The 19,808-nt window shown below is 39.2% G+C and overlaps 1 protein-coding gene across 9 annotated transcripts in view; it reads right to left on the bottom strand.

Annotated features, from left to right (window-relative positions):
* Positions 1–19,165, bottom strand: part of RIF1 (replication timing regulatory factor 1) — a 62,281-nt gene extending 43,116 nt beyond the window's left edge. For 5 of the 9 annotated variants that reach the window (XM_036253386.1, XM_036253389.1, XM_036253384.1 and 2 more), the window contains exons 1-9: positions 19,025–19,161; positions 18,231–18,309; positions 13,850–13,946; positions 11,496–11,623; positions 11,311–11,405; positions 10,181–10,370; positions 7,786–7,878; positions 4,151–4,289; positions 1,924–2,075 (exon numbers count right to left, since the gene is read on the bottom strand). In XM_036253386.1, the coding sequence (XP_036109279.1) occupies positions 1,924–2,075; positions 4,151–4,289; positions 7,786–7,878; positions 10,181–10,370; positions 11,311–11,405; positions 11,496–11,623; positions 13,850–13,946; positions 18,231–18,309; positions 19,025–19,128 (1,077 nt within the window). In that variant the 5' untranslated portion in view covers positions 19,129–19,161. Of the gene's footprint in view, positions 1–1,923; positions 2,076–4,150; positions 4,290–7,785; positions 7,879–10,180; positions 10,371–11,310; positions 11,406–11,495; positions 11,624–13,849; positions 13,947–14,811; positions 14,866–18,230; positions 18,310–19,024 lie in introns of those variants that run through there. The other 4 variants (XM_036253388.1, XM_036253387.1, XM_036253392.1 and 1 more) reach the window with 3 other exon arrangements.
* Between the last annotated feature and the right edge of the window lie 643 nt (positions 19,166–19,808).

Below are 19,808 nucleotides of genomic sequence, written 5' to 3'. Positions count from 1 at the left end.
AACATGGATGTGAGAAACATCTACCGGCTGCCTCCTGCATGCCCCCTACTGGGGATCGAGCCCACAGTGCCCTGCTAGAAAATCAAACACGGACCTCTCAGTTCATGGGAGGACGGTCAACCCAATGAGCCACACTGGCCGGTCTCATTGATGTTTTTAATCTCTCCCTCTCCCTTCCTCTCTCTGAAATCAATAAAAACAAATGTTTAAAAAATAAATAAATTGTGTTTCCCCTAAATGCATACTATCTATAAATGTTGGTTCTCAATTCAAATTATACACAAATAATTTTGGCAAATAACATCTACCTGAGTTTGAATGCTACTGGCAGACAGGCTCGTTTTAAGCTTTAAAAACACATGCTAAACATATATGAATTAAGATAACTTCAAGCTTATTTCTAAGACCATTCCAGTATCAGTCAAATCTAACCAGTGAGAATAAATTATGCCAATGAATGTGTGGGACAACCGGGTAAGGTTAGTCTAATAGGACCTTCACAATGGTAGATTTGGAAAAATTATAATCCCAATTACATATTACTATCAATATCCAATTTTAATTAGTTCATCTTCTACCAAGTTTAGAAGACTTAATATATTAAAAACTAAAAATTATTTTTAACTTGCTAAAAAATTCAAGTATATTTAAAGTCTCCCTTTCCAAGAATACTCTCACTGCTTATCAGGTATTTACACAGACTAGAAAATAAGGACTATAGATCCAAAATTAAAATGTCCTCAAAAATCCAAGATAAGCAATAAAGAAACAAAAAAGATAAAGTTATCACACCTTTTACTTTACTATAAAAAATTCAGAAACCAAGCATAGGATTAACTGCAAAAACAAAGAACAGGTAAGATTAATCCTGTGTCTATATGCCCAGGATATCAAAATCTAAAGGAATCTGTAAAGTCACTTGTAAAAATATTAAAAAGCTATGATGGGATTTAAATGATTGGTTATCGTTATATAGCCTAGAAAAGGGAGATACAAAAAGTAAGAATTAATCTCATTTTGTTATCTGCGCAGTATAGCACTTTACATATTTCTATTTTAGTAATACCGAGTCTATATTCATTATATTCTAAGCCCTATGAAATTCCTTTTAAAAAATCTTCATATATGCCCTGGTCAGTTTGGCTCAGCGGTTAGAGTGTCGGCCTGCAGTCCAGAGAGACCCGGGTTCGGTCCCCGCTAAGGGCACATACCTCAGTTGCAGTTTGTCCCCAGCCCTGGTTGGGTTGTGCGGGAGGCAGCCACTTGATGTGTCCCTTTTACATCGATGTTTCTCTCTCTATCTCTCCCTCCCACTCAATCTGAACAAAAATGGAAAAATGTCCTCGGATGGGGATTAAAAAAACAAAAACAAAATCTTCATATCATCCAGCTAGTGTGGCTCAGTTGTTGAGCATCGACCCACACACCAAAAGGTCACCAGATCAATTCCCAGTCAGGACACATGCCCAGGTTGTGGACCTGATCCCCAGTGGGGGGCATGTAAGAGGCAGCCAACTGTGCTCTCTCATCGATGTTTCTCCCTCCCTTTCACTACTCTCTCTACAATCACTAAAGGAAAAACAAAAATTTTTAGAAATAAAAATCTTCATATATCTGGGGTATAAAGGGGGCCATCTGTAATACTCTCAACAATAAAAAAAATAAAATTCTTACTTAAAAAAATCTTCACATCTCTAAAAATGGATATTTGAGTGTTTGCTGACTAAAAGGGCTTTAAAGCCTCCATTTCAGAAACTAGAAAATATCCTTTAAGGGAAATGAACTCAAGTCTGTGTAAAGAAAAGAGATCTTATATATTGTGGTCTGCAAGCACATAGCAAAAATTAACACTGAAAAATTATATTTAAGAACACATTAATAAAAAAAAACACAATGTATTACAGTTAACACTTAGAACATTACCTGTTCAAAATTAGCAGGAAGATGAGGTCCAAGTCTCATTAGTAAATACCACCAGACTTCTAGTTTTGTTAGCGCTAGAGCTTCTGTTCTCACATGGATGGAACTCAAAGGCTGCATTAATAACTTCAGTCTTTTCGCACTACATAGTATTTCTTTAAAAAATGAAATAAGCACCCAGGTAAAAAACATTTAAGACTAAAAGATTAAATTTTAAGAACAAGTATGCAATAGTCTTTTTTTTTTAACCATAGCCAGAGAATAAATTTAAAAACAAATTTTTTTTTAATGAACAGCTATTTCTGTTTCACCCAAAATTTTCACCTCACAAGGTCCAGTACACCTAAACTCTAACACTTAAGACGGCAACAACAAAAAAGGAGTATTTATTAAATACTGTGTGCCAGGGGTAATTTTCCATCCAGGAACATTTGGCAATGTCTAAAATATTTTTTTTTTGATTGTTACAACTTGAGAGACAAGGGTATGGAGAATGCTAATGGCATATAGTGAGTTTCATTCAGATATGCTAAACTTCCTACAATACAGAGTGGTCCTCCACAACAAACTGTCTAGCCCAATATTCTAAAACTTGGAGAAGCTGTCCAAGCTGTTTTAGTATTCTCATTATCCCCATTTTACAGGTGAAAAATAGAGGTATTATTTTTTTCCATTTTGTCAAACATGGTTACTTTAACATTTTGCTAGTATTATCAAGCCCTATCAAGCATTTTATCAAGCATTATAACTGTTGTTGCCATTAGATTTTAGAAACCTAAGTAAGTCTACATTAATAACCAGGTGATTAAAATTCAGCATAAAAATTAAATCCAATTCTTTGAGCAAAATAATTATATCAGAAGTATATAATATGCAATGTGACTGAGAATATATTAAAAAGTATGTGCTCAAGTAATTTATCAGAGACTTAAAAAATTTTTTGAAATAATCTGTCAAGCCATGTATGTGGTGGGATGACATTCGTCAATGTTTTTTACAACCACTTTGCCATTTAGCTTTCAATTAACCTTTCTGTAAAAAAAATAAAGTTAGACCATTTCGAGAACAAATCCTCTAATCCTTTAACTACTTATAAGAGGTGCTCCACAATAAAACCCCTAGAGCAGAGACTGCTAACTGCCATGTAATAATCCATTTTCCTTTTTAGTTACAAGACCTGCTTTTACTTATGAGTGATAGGTGCCCAATGTTGACTTATCTAGTCTCCTGTTTAGCCATTCTACCCAATGTAATTTAAGTGGTAATGTATGCAGAATTTCTAAAATGCTTAACATAGACAGCCAGCTCAGATAAGCAGTTCATTTCTGCTCTCTGCCTTCCCTCCTTCTTGTAGTCTGCAACTTAGGCATACTGAAGATGACAGACTAGAAAGTCAAGCATCTGGTTCTTTAATAACTTCCTAGATCCATAATACCAGTCACAGACTCTCTAGCTCTGGACTTACTTTATCTTCGTTAAGCCCCTCCTATTGTATGCTGCAACATTCAATCTAGAATTCCAACAGATTTAGTGCTGAACATTATCTAATGCCGATAGTTCACAGAAGCAACAACAAAAAGTGACATTTCCAATTAAAACTGCTACCTGGCAATGCAGTTTTACCAATATTTTCAATAAAAGTAATTAGAGTTAATGCAAATAATCACCTTATAAAACACATTAAGAGAAAAGGATTAATGGTCTTTGGCAGAAAAAAATACAGGATGAAATCAACATTACTTACTAGATATGAGAAACATACAGTATTGATTATACCTAAAATTAATTACCCAGTTAAGTAGGCATTAATACTGACCCACTTTTGAGCTAAATATTTTTTCTCATATATATACCAAACACTTTCATTGGCTAATAGGATGTTAAGGTTAAAGTAAATCAAAAGGAATTACTTATATATGTTAATGTTAACCTACTACCAGGTAGAGTTCTAAAGGTCTTGAAAGCTTAAAGTTCATCAGTCATTGATACATTTCTTCATTAACAACCACAATTATTTCCTACCATCTATTGGCCATGCGACCTTTGATAAATTACTTAATCTTACCAAAACATTAACAAAACTTAGTATTCCGGGTCTATTATGATGATTAAATGAGATGGGTAAAGTGCTCAACTAAGTGTTGGCATGTACTAAGAGACCACAAATAATTATTTGTCACTTTGTTCACTTTTTGAACACAAATATTCAAAATTTAAAAATATTACATACCTGGATTTAATGCAAAATTATCTATTAAACTCTTCCAAGCAATAAAAGCTATTTTTTTAATTACAGGTGCTCCACTACGGAATCCCAGTTCTTCCAACTGTAACAGAGAATTAATGAAACTCCCACTTCGATGTAAGGTCTAAAAAGGAAAAATCATTAAAAAGTTATTAACCTGCCTGAAACAATAAATAAAGCACTAGTAGTATCATTCATTCACTGGTCTAATTCATTCAGTTTCAGCTATGTATAAGTCTCAAGCATATTAATTTTAGAGAGAAAGAAAAAAAGGAGATAGAAATATTGATGAGAAACATCAGTCAGCTGCCTCCTATGCAGGCCCCTACAGGAGATTAATCCAGAAACCCAGGCATGTGCCCTGACAGGGAATCGAACCAGGGACCTCTTGATTCATGAGTTGACATTCAATCCATGAGCCACACCAGCTGGGCAGGAATTTAAAATTTTAAAGTACCAAATTCTGGTCCAGCCGGTGTGGCGCAGTGGTTGAGCATCGATTCACGCACCAAGAGGTCGCCAGTTAGATTCCCAGCCAGAACACATGCCCAGGTTGTAGGCCTGATCCCCAGAGGGAGGCATGCAGGAGGCGGCCAATCAATGTTCTCTCACTGATATTTCTATCTCTCTCTCCCTTTCACTTCCTCTCTCTAAAATCAATAAAGGAAAAAATAAAAAATAAAAGTACTGAACGCTGTGTGCACATTTAAAATTCAAAATCACAAAGTATAAAACTCCATGAAGAAGATAATACATCATACAAAGCATTTCTAAAACATTAGAGAAAACTAGGAAGGTAAGATAAATACCAATTTTTACCAACATAATGCCAAAAAGAGAATGTCTATATAAAAATAACAGAATCGCCCTGGCCAGTTTGGCTCAGCAGTTAGAGCATCGGCCTGCGGTCCGGAGAGACCCGGGTTCAGTTCCCGCTAAGGGCATGTACCTCGGTTGCAGTTTGTCCCCGGCCCTGGTTGGGTCGTGTGGGTGGCAACCACTCGATGTGTCCCTTTCACGTCGATATTTCTCTCTCTCTCTCTCCCTCCCACTCTATCTGAACAAATTATCAAAAAATGTCCTCGAGTGAGGACTAAAAAAAAAAAATAATAAAAATAATAGAATCAACATTAAAGAAAAAATAAGCCTAGCTGGTGTGGTTCAGTGGATTGAGTGTCCTCCCATGAACTGAGAGGTCCTGGGTTCAATTCATAGGCAAGGCTCAATTCCCAGTAGGGTGTGTACAGGAGGCAGCCGATCGATGTTTCTCACATCCATGTTTCTATCTCTCCCTTCCTCTCTCTCTAAAACAATTTTTAAAAAATATATATAACAGTCTTACAAAAACAAAAACATTTCCTGGAATGACTATTATAAAAAAGCAGGGAAAATAACAAGTTTTGACAAAGATGCAGAGAAATCTGAACCCTCCCTCATGTATTACTGGTAGGAGTATACAATGGTGTAGTCACTGTAGAGTTTGGAGGTTTCTCTAAAAGTTAAACTCAGAACTACCATATGACGTAGCAATTCCACTTTTATGTATATAGCCCAAAGAACTGAAAGCAGAGAACCCAACAGGTATCTCTACACCAATATCCATGGCAGCATTAATCACAATTGCCAAAAGGTAAAAAAAGTCAATATTCATCAACGAATGGATAAACAAAATGAAGTATATACACAAAACATTATTCAGCCTGAAGAAGAATAAAATTTTAATACATGCTACAACATGGCTTGACCTTGAAAAAATTATGCTTAGTGAAATAATACACAGAAGGGCAAAGAGTATATAACTGCACTTATATTGAGTACCTAGAATTAGTAAATCCATAGAAACAGAAAGTAGAAGTTACCAGGGTCTGGAAGGAAAGGAACAGAGGGAATAATTGATTGACATGTATAGAGCCTTTGTTGGGGATAATAAAGAAGTTTTGGATATAAACAGTGGTGATTTTTTTTTTTTTTTTTTATCCTCACCCGAGGACATTTTTCCATTTTTTGTACAGCTAGAGTGGGAGGGAGAGAGAGGAAGAGACAGAGAGAGAGAAACATCGACGTGAAAGGACACATCGAGTGACTGCCACCGCACGACCAACCAGGGCCGGGGACAAACTGCAACCGTAGTACATGCCCTTAGCGGGAACTGAACCCGGGTCTCTCCGGACCGCAGGCCGATGCTCTAACCGCTGAACCAAACCGGCCAGGGCAACAGTGGTGATTTTTAAACAACCTGTGAATGTATATAATGCCACTGAAATGTACACTTAAGACAGTTACAAGTATTATATTCACTTACCACAATAAAAAAAACACCCCCCTCCTCTCAAGAAATCCTGGTTTATAGATAGAACATAGTCAATTCTCATTATTCACCATAGGTACATTTTATTATTTCATCCTGAACACTGTATTAACGAATACTGAGCCATCACTCTTAGGAAAAATGCAGTTAGGTTCCTATGAGTCTCTGGTAACACTTGTGTCAATCAATCAATGCACAATCTTGTTTTATGTTTATTTTTTAAAAGACACCTTACTTACTATACAATCAGGCACTGCTTAACAACAGGGATATGTTCTGAGAAATGTATCGGGCAATTCTGTCATGAGGATATCATAGTGTACACAAACCCAGATGGTATTATATATAGCCTATGACACACCTAGGCTATATGATATAGTCAATTTCTTGGCTATACACACAGCATGCTACTGCACAAAGCATATGAGATTAAATCAAGTACAAGAGAAAATCAAAATCAAGAGATGAGGTAAGCCCAAGATTATGAGGCTGCTGCCAGGGTAACATGGTATATTATTTTACAGCAAACCTTTTGTTAGTAGAGTATACTCTAAAATAATGATAAATAGGATAGTAAATACATTAACCAGTAAGTCATGTATTACCATCATCAAATATTATATACCATACATAATTGTATGTGATATACTTTTATGAGACTGGCAGCACAGTAGGTTTGTTTAAAGCAGCATCACCACAAACATGTGATATCAATAGGCAACAGGAATGCTCAGCTCCATTATAATCTTTTAGGACCACCATCATATATGCAATTTGTAGCTGACCTAAACATCACTAGGCAGTACACAACTGTGTATCATAAATTCACTAACACTGAACTTCTGGCAACAGTGTTATAAATCATGTTTGAACAGAGCTTATCTAACGCTCACATTTTCTCCATAAGGCAAACCAGTCTTCCTGTACTTAGGAAACATAGAAAGTCCTTCAACACTACACCTCGGGACCATTAAAAGACACAATCATCGAATATAAGCACAAAATGTGGCACTCAATGGATCATAAAAAGGACATCTGGTTAAAGGACAGAGCTCAAACAAAATTACAGAGCATAACCTAATTCAAAGTCAGCTGGGAACAAACATATTAGGGTACTTAAATTATTTTGCCACTCTGCATGTCTGTTATACATACTGGTAATGAGTTTAGGAAATTATACAGCACAAGTACTTTACAAATAAATTTTAGGTTAATTTGCATATGGTATGAAAAATGAGGATCAACTATTCTAAGTAAATAAAGAAACAAAAGTGGCATGTAAAACTGAACTATTCTTTAGATGTGGACTTACCTTCCCAAGAAGTTTGACAAACAAAGGCCATAATTTTAAAACGTAAGTCTCATTTTTGCTCATAAATAGCTTCTGGAGTTCTGAGAGTAATTTCTACAAACAAAAGCAAAGATATTTACCAAAACGACTATTGGAAAAGAAAAAAATATACAGTATCAAATTGGCCGATTGTTTCAGCCAAATAACCTTACCCAACATTTTATCAGAAAAACTTTCATACACATAGCAGAGTTTTATAATAAATGTCCAAATATAAGTAATTAACATTTTACTATGCCTTTTTTATTACAATCTTACATCCATTAATCCAGTTAAATTTTTTGTACCAACATTCTTTCCCCTAAAGACTTCTGCATGCATATCATTAAGAGTTCAAATGTTATATATGTTCTTAAAAATTAATAAATTTATCAGAATAAGAAAATTTGCAAAGACAAGAAAGGTATTTCATTAGACTCCAAACATTTTATGTTATATATGTTCTTTCTTTTTTTTTATCCTCACCCGAGGACATTTTTCCATTTTTTGTTCAGGTAGAGTGGAAGGGAGAGAGAGGAACAGAGAGAGAGAGAGAGAAACATCGATGTGAAAGGAACACACTGAGTGGCTGCTACCCGCACAATTGACCAGGGCCGGGGACAAACTGCAACCGAGGTACGCGCCCTTAGCGGGAACCGAACCCGGGTCTCTCAGGACCGCAGGCTGACGCTCTAACCGCTGAGCCAAACCGGCCAGGGCTATATATGTTCTTAAAAATTAATAAACTGATCAGAATAAGAAAATTTGCAAAGGCAAGAAAGGTATTTCATTAGACTCCAAACATGACCATAAAGTAACTTTTAAAAAAGGACCAAACAAAACTCCAGGATTTAGAATCTGGAAGCTTCCCTGACTGTCTTGATTACTGCAGTATATCTAACTAGTTTCCCTGCTCCTATTCAATCCCCTTTAGACTCTATTCTCAACATAAGCAGTGATCCCTTTAAAATCCAAGTCAGTACATATACCACTCTTTTTTTTTTTTTTTTTAATCCTCACCTGAGGACATTTTTCTATTTTTTGTTCAGGTAGAGTGGGAGGGGGAGAGAGGAAGAGAGAGAGAAACATCGATGTGAAAGGGACGCATCGAGTGGCTGCCACCCGCACGACCTACCAGGGCTGGGGACAAACTGCAACCGAGGTACATGCCCTTAGCGGGAACCGAACACGGGTCTCTCGGGACCACAGGCCGACGCTCTAACCGCTGAGCCAAACCGGCCAGGGTCATATACCACTCTTAAACACAAAACCTTCAAATATGGTTTTCAATAGAACTCAGTCTTACAATGACCCCCAAGGTCCTATGTGATTTAGCGGTTTCTATGAAATCATCTCCTACTTCTCAACCTCATGCTATTATACTGCTCAGTGTCTGCTGAACACAACCATCAGAGCAGGGCCTTTTGCTCTCGTGGTTCCTCCAAAGAGCTATCTCCTGTATTACCTTCAAATCACTGTTCAAATACCCATTCTTTTTCCTTCCCTGACCACTTCACCCTTCCTCTCTAATGACTCTCCCCATCTAGTCCCTGCTGTTATCCATAATGTTCTTCACTTAATCTACTATATATTTTGTTATCTCTACAACTAGAAAATAAATCCCACAAGTTCCTTTTGTTCAATGATATATTCGGTGTCTAAAATACCCAACAGCCCTGGCTGGTTTGGCTCAGCGGTTAAAACGTTGGCCCGCGGACCAGAGAGGCCCGGGTTCAGTTCCCCCTAGGGGCACGTACCTCGGTTGCAGTTTGTCCCCGGCCCTGGTTGGGGTCATGTGGGTGGCAACTACTCAATGTATCTCTCTCACATCGATGTTTTCTCTCTCTCTTCCTCCCTCTCTCCCTCATGCTCTATCTGAAGATAAATGCAAAAAAAAAATGTCCTCAGGTGAGGATAAAAAAAATAAATAAAACACTCAAAATATAATAGGTGCTCAATAAATATTTGTTACAAAAACAAAGGTTAGAAAACCTAAAGCTTAGGGCAAATAACTTTAGGAAATTATACAGTTAATGCACTTATGTGCACTGAATTTATAACCACTGGGATTATGCTACAACCACAAAAAGTGCACTAAATTAGTTAATTTTATTTCCTTTTTCAAAAATGTAATCCCTTTCAATCACCATCCACTGGGGATGGAGTAAAATGCCTGGATCATAGTGACACTGAATGGACAGCTTCCTTCCTTACTGTAGTGCAGGAGCAGTATGCCCACACTAACTTAAGCAATTCTTTGTTTTAATTCAGAGAGGAATTTCCTAGATCACAGTACAATTATACCAATGAGACCTAAGCTTGGTGCAGAACCTTACAATGCAGTATTCAAAAAATCCTTACAGAAAGTAATACTTACTGTAGTCATAAGCTGCTCTGTGATAGATGCTATTTCTTGTTGTTTCTGAAGCAACAACGGCATTCCCATTTCCAGAGCAGTCGCTCCCCGCATATGTACCTTTTGGGCCGAATGAGCAACTAAAGGTATGACCAATTTTGCCCACCTAATTGACTCTTTTCCCATTTGAACTGGGGCTTGCTCAAGTAGTCTGTAACAGAGCAATCAATGAGAAAATTAGTTCGACCTCACCCTTTTACATCTAAACTACTGGGAAAATAAGCAGCATACACACACACACACACACACACACAAAATATATATATAGTATGGTCCATTTGTTTTGGAGTATGTACATATATGTATACACACAAAAGATCTAATTTTTACTGGCTAATTTTTAGGTTTCTATATTCTCTTTTTTTAATCCTCATCCGAGGATATTTTTAAATTTATCTTCAAAGAGAGAGTGGGAGAGAGACCCATCAATTGGTTGCCATCCGCACAACTCCAACCTGGGTCGGGGATGAACCACAACCAAGGTACATGCCCTTGGCCGGAATCGAACCCAGGACTCTTTGGTCCTCAGGCTGACGCTCTAACTGCTGAGCCAAACTGGCCAGGGCTGTATTATTCTTAGACATTTTTTTAAAAAAGGACAACATAGTTTGTCTTTTAAATTTTTTTTAAATACCAATTATTTTTACACAATTAAATTTAATGTTCTTCAGCCAGAGAACTGCAGAGATGGGAAGCAAGAAAGTAGGGGATTTTCTTGTTCTGCTATGTCCAGCTAGGCACTGTTAATGACATCCTAAATACTCACTATAACTCGGGAGTCAAAGTTATTTTTTAAACTCTTGCAAAAGCTTTAACAGCAATAATTTTTAAGCCCAGAATTGTGTTAGCAGCAGCAGCCTAACCAAGACTATTTTTAAGACTATCTCAGTAAAAATAAACAAAGAAACCTACTAACTTAAGTACATCTACTTCCTACTTCTTCCTTTTACTTTTTTCTTAAGACTTTTAGTCTAGAAGATATTTCCTTTGTTTAATGTCTAACTCAAATTCAAGTCCCAAAGCCCACTCCTTGATAAATTCTAAATTTCCTGAAACTATTTTTACAATTTGCAGAGCATCTAAATTCATACCTTATGATGACATTTAATGCTTCATAATCAACAACGGCAGAATGCATATCTCCTCTACTAAATACTATTTCTAATGAATCAATTATACTGGATACCTAAAAGAGAGAACAAATTAAATACAAATTAAGTAAGCCTGAATTTTTTAAATGACATGTAGTTAAGAAGACATAGAAAATTATACTCACTACTTTGCCAATAACTTCAGTGGGAAACGTCTGCTTGGATATCACCCAAAGTGCCCTAGTACGTACATTTTTGTCTGAACTCTTAATAATATCATTCAATTTTGAAAGCAGTTCTTCAATACTTTTCTCTGAAAAACAAGCAGCTTTAATTATATGAAAAGTTTACATCCTTTAAAAATGTCAAATGTGAAAACAGAAAAAAATTAAATGCATATCCAAAGAGAAGGACCAGAGAACCAATGCTGATATCAAACTTCTTCGCAAAACACAAAATGGTAAGATGGGATGGTATATTTAGAGAAAACAGTAGACTATAAATCAGATATTTTTTGCAATTAAAATAATTTTATAGGGATCATTAGCAGGGTTGACCATACAAGATAATTTTTGGCAAGATGTTCTGAACCCTACATCCTCTGCCTCAAAATGAACAACTCCCACCTCATTTATTTAATTTTTTTTATCCTCACCCGAGGACATTTTTCCATTTTTTGTTCAGACAGAGCGGGAGGGAAAGAGAGGAAGAAAGAGAGAGAGAAACATCGACGTGAAAGGGACACATCAAGTGGCTGCCACCCGCACAACCCAACCAGGGCCGGGGACAAACTGCAACCGAAGTACATGCCCTTAGCTGAAACTGAACCAGGGTCTCTCTGGACCACAGGCCGACGCTCTAACCACTGAGCCAAACCGGCCAGGGCAACAACTCCTACTTTAGATTGCTAACATTTCTATACAGGGTGGGGCAAAAGTAGGCTTACAGTTATGAGTATGTGAAACAATTTATTCTTATATTATTATTTACTAATTAGTGTGTTATTTTCCATACAATTGTAAACCTACTTTGGCCCCACCCTGTACATAAAAAAGAACAGAAACTTTTCTCTCAGAAGAAAGATGGCAACAATTTTCTGACATCTTTATTCCCTAATTCCTAATTTCCCTTCTCTAAAGATCATCTCCTAGGTATCCTTTACCATGTCAAACTAACTTTAGAGCAACAATTAAGATTAGCTGAAAACTTACAAAGCATCAGATAAGTCTTATGTTTTCATTACTATTAATTTTAAATCATCTCACTTACCACTATGTAAAAACTTTTCAATTCAGCATATTCCTTAATGTATATGCTTTATACAAAATAAATGACATCTAAAGTATTAACTTCTAAAGCAAGTAAGAGTTTTACAAAGGAAAAAGTTCAGTGTTCATAGCGACTATTTATAAACAAGCTTAGCCCTGGCAAGTTTGGCTCAAGCGGTAGAGTCAGCCCTCAGACCAAAGAGTCGTGGGTTTATTTCCAGTCAAGGGCATGTACCTCAGTTGTGGTTCATCCTGGGCCCTGGTCAGGGTCATGTGGGAGGCAACCAGTCAATGTGTCTCTCTCACTTCAATGTTTCTCTCTATCCCTCTCTGTATAAAAATAAATGAAAAAATAAAAAATAAAATGTCACCCTGGCTGGTTTGGCTCATCGGTTAGAGCGTCGGCCTATGATCTGGAGAGACCTGGGTTCTGTTCCCGCTAGGGGCACGTACCTCGGTTGCGGTTTGTCCCCGGCCCTGGTTGCGTCGTGTGGGTGGCGACCACTCCATGTGTCCCTTTCATGTCGATGTTTCTCTCTCTCTCTCTCCTCCCCCCTCCCTCCCTCCCACTCTACCTGAACAAAATATCGAAAAATGTCCTCGGGTGAGGATAAAAATAAATAAATAAAAAAAAATAAAATGTCCTCGAGTGAGGATTAAAAAAAAGGTTTATTTTCTTTTAGAACAAATTTTACAATTATCAAAGAGCTGTGTCTAAGAAAAAGAAACTTTCCAATGATTATCTAAACATCTGAACTATGTTATGAGCCCTGACCTATGTGGCTCAGTTGGTTGAGCAGCATCTTATACACTGAAAGGTCGCCAGTTCAAGTCCTGGTCAGGGCACATTCCCAGACTGCTGGCTTGATCCCTAGTTGAGGTATGTACAGGAGGCAACCAATCGATGTTTCTCTCTCTCCCTCTTCCTCCTCTCTACCAAAAACAAAAAAACAGCCCTGGCCTGTGGTCCAGAGAGACCTGGGTTCAGTTCCCGCTAAGGGCGCGTACCTCGGTTGCAGTTTGTCCCCAGCCCTGGTTGGGTCATGCGAGTGGCAACCATTCGATGTGTCCCTTTCACGTTGATGTTTCTCTCTCTCCCTACCTCCCGCTCTATCTGAACAAAAAATGGAAAAATGTCCTCGGGTGAGGATAAAAAAATAAATAAAATATTTAAATAAAAACTGTTTTGAATCTAACAGAGGTTTTCACAATATCAAAGTATATATACTTATAAACTCTTAAAAATATTAATTCATAATAAATTTAACTACCTGATAATCCTGAGGTAATTTTGAGATTATATAAGCAAAACCCCAAGGCCTGTAGAGCAGCGCAACTGAGCTCTGAGTTTTGACTGGAAATGTGAGTCTACAAAAAGAAAAAAAAAAATCATACTTGTTACAAATGAGTATAATTGTGAATCAATGTTTAGAGAGCAAAACTTGATTAAAAAGCAAAAATTACATTTTAATTAAATCAATCAATAAATCTTTGAAAGTACATGAAATAAGATCAGGAGTCATGTATACAGCTTGGCAAGGGACACTAGATAAAGATCAATTAAATAAAGAACATTTTTTTTGGTACATGCCCCTAGCGGGAACAGAACCTGGGACTCTCTGGTCCACAGGCCGATGCTCCAACCGCTGAGCCAAACCAGCCAGGGCTAAATAAAGAACATTTTTCTTGGCCCTGGCCACAAAGCTCAGTTGGTTCAAGTGTTGCCCTGATACTAAGCAACCAATGAATACATAAATAAGTGGAACAAATCAATGTTTCTCTCTCTAAAATCAATAAGAAATAACCAAAGAAAAGAACATTTTTCTTAAAAGATAAAGAATATCTCCACACATCTGAAAGCAAAGAAAAAGTCAAGAAAATGGTAGATGATAAAGACACTAGACAGGAAACCAATAATAGAAGCAAGCCCTTCCACAAAGGGTAAGCCAAAGACTCAAACACAAAGCTGACATCCTAGCATTAGTGTGGAGTGACACCTCTAAGACAGCAGGAAAGGTTTAGAATGTAGCATTTACTGAGTATCTAGAGTGATAGCTTTAAACATTATCTCAATCCTTTAAAAAAAATAAAATCCCTACTTCACAGTGAATCTATGCCCATCTGGAATTCAAAGCTCAACCCATATTATGTATGTAAAAGCTATAAAATCCCAAACTTGTCAAATAAATCCCCCAACCCTATGTTACTTGAAACTTTTTGTCTTTCTTGGTACCTTTACTATTCCAAACTGATTTATACTCAAATCCCCCATTTCTCGGATCAGATATCCAAGGAGTCTTCTGCTTTTTGTTACTCTTGAGTAGAAAAAAATAAATGCTAGCAGTAAATATATGAACAGGCACTTACCTGGGGCATCTCTTTTATAATTAAACAAAACAACACAAAAACCAAACCTTAAGGCATAAAGGATATTAAAGAAATTTATTCAGACAACTATAAATAGAGTCTTACACACTTTGAGAGCTATTACATCTCCTAAATAATAACTAGCATATATCTGTAATCAACTTTTATTAAATACATATTGCCTGAAAGGGTTCCTTAAAAGTGGCATCTTTTTTTGTTGTCAATCCTCACCCAAGGATATCTTTACATTAATTTTTAGATATAGAGTAGAATAGAGAGAGAGAGAGGAAGAGGGAGAGAGGGCAGGAGGGAAACAATGTGAAAGACACACTGATTGGTTGCCTCCCACATGACCCCAACAGGGCCAGAGATGGGCTCAAACCTGGCATGTGCCCTTGACCAAGAATTGAAATCTGTGACCCTTTGGTCTATAAGCCAATGCTCTAACCACTGGGAAACTGGCCAGGTTGGTGTGTCTTATCTTCAATAATGTTGTGGGTTCATAGAAACAATACTAGCAGAATTCTAAACAGTAACACATTTCACCTAATATACCTGTCCTGAAGGAATTCAAACATCCTTTTAGTGCTTAGTAATTCAGGCACAAGCTTCTGTTGATTATCCTATCAGCACTCTACTCACCCAGATGTTTCTAAACATAGTTAAGTTTTAGTGGAGTCAAAGGTTATACATGGGTTTTTTACTGCAAGGAGGAGGAGGGCGTTCTTGCCTCCAACCTGAGTTGTTCAAGAGTCAACTGTAATTATTCATCAGGTATTTTAGTTTACAAATCCTATTTACAAACTGTGCAACTTGACTCAAATGCATGCAATTGAGTTCCTGACCTTAAACCTTGTCAAGTACTAAATATATGAAGATGCATGTTTTTATCACATCAAATACAGTCTTTTGCAGCTTAAAGACAGAGGTTATATTCTGAGAAATGCATCATTAGGCAATTTTGTCATTGTATGAACTTAACAGAGCACACTTACGCAAACCTAGATGGCATATCCTACTACACACTATACTATATTGCCTGTTGCTCCTAGGCTAAAAACCTATACAAAACATGAATTTAAATCAAGCACAAGAGAAAACGATGCAATCAAGAGACATGGTGCCCTGGCCAGTTTGGCTCAGCGGTTAGAGCATCAGCCTGCGGTCCCGAGAGACCCGGGTTCGGTTCCCGCTAAGGGCATGTACCTTTGGTTGCAGTTTATCCCAGGCCCTGGTCGGTTGTGCGGGTGGCAGCCACTCGATGTGTCCCTTTCGCATCGATGTTTCTCTCTCTCTCTCTCTCTCTCTCTCTCCCACTCTACCTGAACAAAAAATGTCCTCGGGTGAGGATAAAAAAATAAAAAAAATAAAAAAATAAAAAAAGAGACATGGTAAGTGCAAGATGTATGAGGGTGCTGCCAGAGTAACAGCATACTGTTTTACAGCTTTTTTTTAATTAACTACAAAGATTGTACGCTAAAATAATGATGAAAAAGTTTAATATAATAAATACATAAACCAATAACATAATCACTTATTGTAATGATCAAATATTACATACTGTGCATAATGTTAATACCACTGGCGGTACAGATTTTTCCACCAGCATCACCACAAACACAATAGTATTGAGGGCTATAATGTCACTAGGGGATAGGAATTTTCCATTATAATCTATGGGGCTACTGTTATATATTTGGTTGGTCCAAGCTGTTGACCAAAACATCATTATGCAGAGCATGGTTATACTGCTGAATGTGAAACATGACAATAAATAAATAGGATAATAAATAAGCTGCACAAGACTGTATTTGATGTGATAAAAACATGCATCTTCATATATTTAGTACTTGACAATGTGTAGGGTCAGGAACTCAACTGCAAGCATTTTCAGTTAAGCTATAGGGTTTATAAATAGGGTTTGTAACTAAAAGCCAGATGATTAATGTCTTGAACTAATTACTACACAATAAAGTAAGTTCCAAAAAAAAACAAATAAAGTAAGTTCCTACTTACATGAAAAAGCACTGATCACTGTAACAGGAAACTTAAGAGGTAGACAGAACCTCTTATGTCTCAACAGAAATTACGCTAAAATGTACAATGAATATCTTGATAGAATACTCCTATTTAAAAGCACAAAAACAGCCCAGTCACCGGTGTGGCTCAGCGGTTGAGCATCAACCTATGCACCAAAAGGTCTCTGGTTCAATTCCCAGTCAGGGCATATGCCCAGAGGGGGCATGCAGGAGGCAGCCAATCGATGTTCTCTCTCATAGATGTTTCTCTCTCTCTCCCTTTCACTTCCTCTCTCTAAAATCAATAAAGAAAAATAAATAAATAAAATAAACTCTGCATCTGGTAGCTTGCTTGACTCCACTTAAAAGATAAGTAAAATAAAATAAAATAAGCATAAAAACATACCCTGGATGGTTTGGCTCAGTGATTAGAATGTCAGCCTGAGAACTGATGGGTCGTGGGTTCAATTCTGGTCAAGGGCACTTACATTCCACCGCCCAGGTTGGAGTCGTGAAGGAGGCAACTAATTCTTGTGTGTCTCTCTCTCACATGGGTGTTTGTTTGCTTCTTTCTCTCTCCCTCCGTCCCTCTCTTCCACTCTCAAAATAAAAAGGAAAAACATCCTCAGGGAGGATTAACGACAATAAAAAGTATGAACTAAATAAATAAATGCACAAAAACCAGGATCCTAAAAATAAGAACTCAGAGAGACTTTGGAGCTTGAGTTCAACTTAATTCTAAAAAAAAAGAAAATTCAAAGTTAAGTGTTAATAAGGTCACAAAGCCAGTGAGTGTCCTAAGTGAGGACAAGAACATAGGTATTCAGTTTGAGGGTAAACTATATCACCTTCCTATTAACAAGCAATATAAATAAAATAACCTTAATAATAGTTTTTAACCAGGCAAGAGTAGCTGAAAGGAAGGGTGTGTAAGGATAAAAAGACCAAAAACAAAATTATATAATCATTATTTAGGAGTACATTCCTACAAAAGATAAATAATCTCTAACCACTGCTTTTAAATTAAGAGTATAGGTTTTGGATACAAATGGTCTTGGACAACTTTAGGCAAATTAAACCCATCTCTTCTGCAATGTGAAGACTAAAGAGTAACCTCACAGTGACATGGAGTTACATTAAGTGAGAAAATTATAAGGTAAATGAGAGTTCTGTAATCTGCTTTTATTTTCTTTAAACTCAAAGTTTTTATGAGTAAACTGGTAAAACTTTCGTTCAACAAATAGAAAACTAATAAACAGACACATACCTTTAAAACTTCAAACAGTCGAGAAAGTTTTTTCTCAATTTCTATAATGACTTCTTTTCCATCTTCTCCAGTAATACGACTTAAAAGCAGAAATAAAAAGTTTATGCAAAGACACAAAAAAGTGGAATCACTCCCTAAAACACCGCAGTCTTCTTAAAGCGAGTCAGCACTCTGGCAAGCCAACTTCACCCAGTACTTCCGATGCTAAGTACAGAATGAAACGCGCATCTGAAGCCAGAGCCACCCTCAGAATCACTTCTGCACCCCCGGTGGACAAGTTTCGACGGTTTCCTTCTGTGAAGCGGGGACGCAGAAACCTATCGACCCCCCGTCCCAAGTTTACTGAGTCTTTATGGTTTCATCGCAGTTACTGTCCTCGACGAGTCCCAGTAATCACAGAAAACTCTGTGGTTTGCAGGGGGAAATACTGCGCAGCATTTGCAATGAAAATAAAACTCGGGTTACTGCTCTCCATTAAAAGACCAATTTGGGGTTCCCACACTGTCCCAACACACATGCGACTTACACTGCAAACCTCTTCCCCAGGGTGCCCACTTCCAACCAAACTTTTTGAAATTCTTCGATTGCAAGACGCGGGCGGCGGGCCTCGGCGGGGCGAGCGCACCCCGGGCGGGCAGCGCAGCAGCAGCCGGACCGCCGCGCCGCCCGCCCCCTCCCCCCGGCACGGGCCCCCGGCGTCTCGCCGCGGCCGGGCTGCCCGCGCCCCGCGCCCCGCCCGAGGACGCCCTCCCGGGAACCGCCGAGCGCGCCCTCCCCGCTCCCGCCGGCCTCACCTCGTCAGGGCCAGGTACGCGTCGGTCTGCTCTCCACAGGAGGCGGAGCGGTCTTCCAGGGTCTCCAGGAGCGGCGCGAGGGGGCTCTGGCCCGCGGCCGTCATGCTGGCCACCCTGAGGCACCGACAGGAAGCGGAGGAGATCCAGTGACCGCTGGAAACAGCCCCTCGCCCGCCCGGCGTGAGCCCGGGCCCCAGAGCCGCGCGCCCGCCCGGGTCTCACAGTCCCACCGGCCTCGCCCACACCCCGGGCCCCGGGCGCACGAACCCTCCACCCTAACCCCCTCCTGCACCCCGCGAGCCGCATCCACGCCCACACTGCTCCGGCCCAGGCCCGCTCCCGCCACCACTTTCCCGGGCGGCTTTCAACAGGGGGAGGAGACCCGCGTGGGGCGGGAGAAGCCGGGCGTACGCGGCGTCTCACCACGAGGGGGCGGCGGTGGCGCCCGACCGAGGGTTCCCCGTGGCCTAGCACTGTGACCCCGACATCTACCCCCACGTGTGGAGATCGGCACTGCGTCCGGCCGGCCGCTGCTCCGCACCACTCGGACGCGGGCAGGCCTCGACCTGCCGGCTTGGGCTGTTGACTCACGCGTGCAGCCCGCTCCGGCCCAGACCAAGATGGCGGCGGGGGCGGGCCCAGCAGCGCGCGGGAGTGGGCAGGCCTGGCGGGAGAGCCCGAGCTGATCCGACAGGCGCGGCGCGCCGAGGTCGTCGATGGCCGCGCTGCCCCGCCTGGTGCCCCGCCCTGCCGTGAGGTCACGCCTTGCGGGCGCAGGTGTTTT

This window comes from Molossus molossus, unplaced genomic scaffold (assembly GCF_014108415.1).
Source record: "Molossus molossus isolate mMolMol1 unplaced genomic scaffold, mMolMol1.p scaffold_m16_p_11, whole genome shotgun sequence".
NCBI lineage: Eukaryota > Metazoa > Chordata > Mammalia > Chiroptera > Molossidae > Molossus > Molossus molossus.
This window is presented reverse-complemented; position numbering and strand designations above follow the sequence as displayed.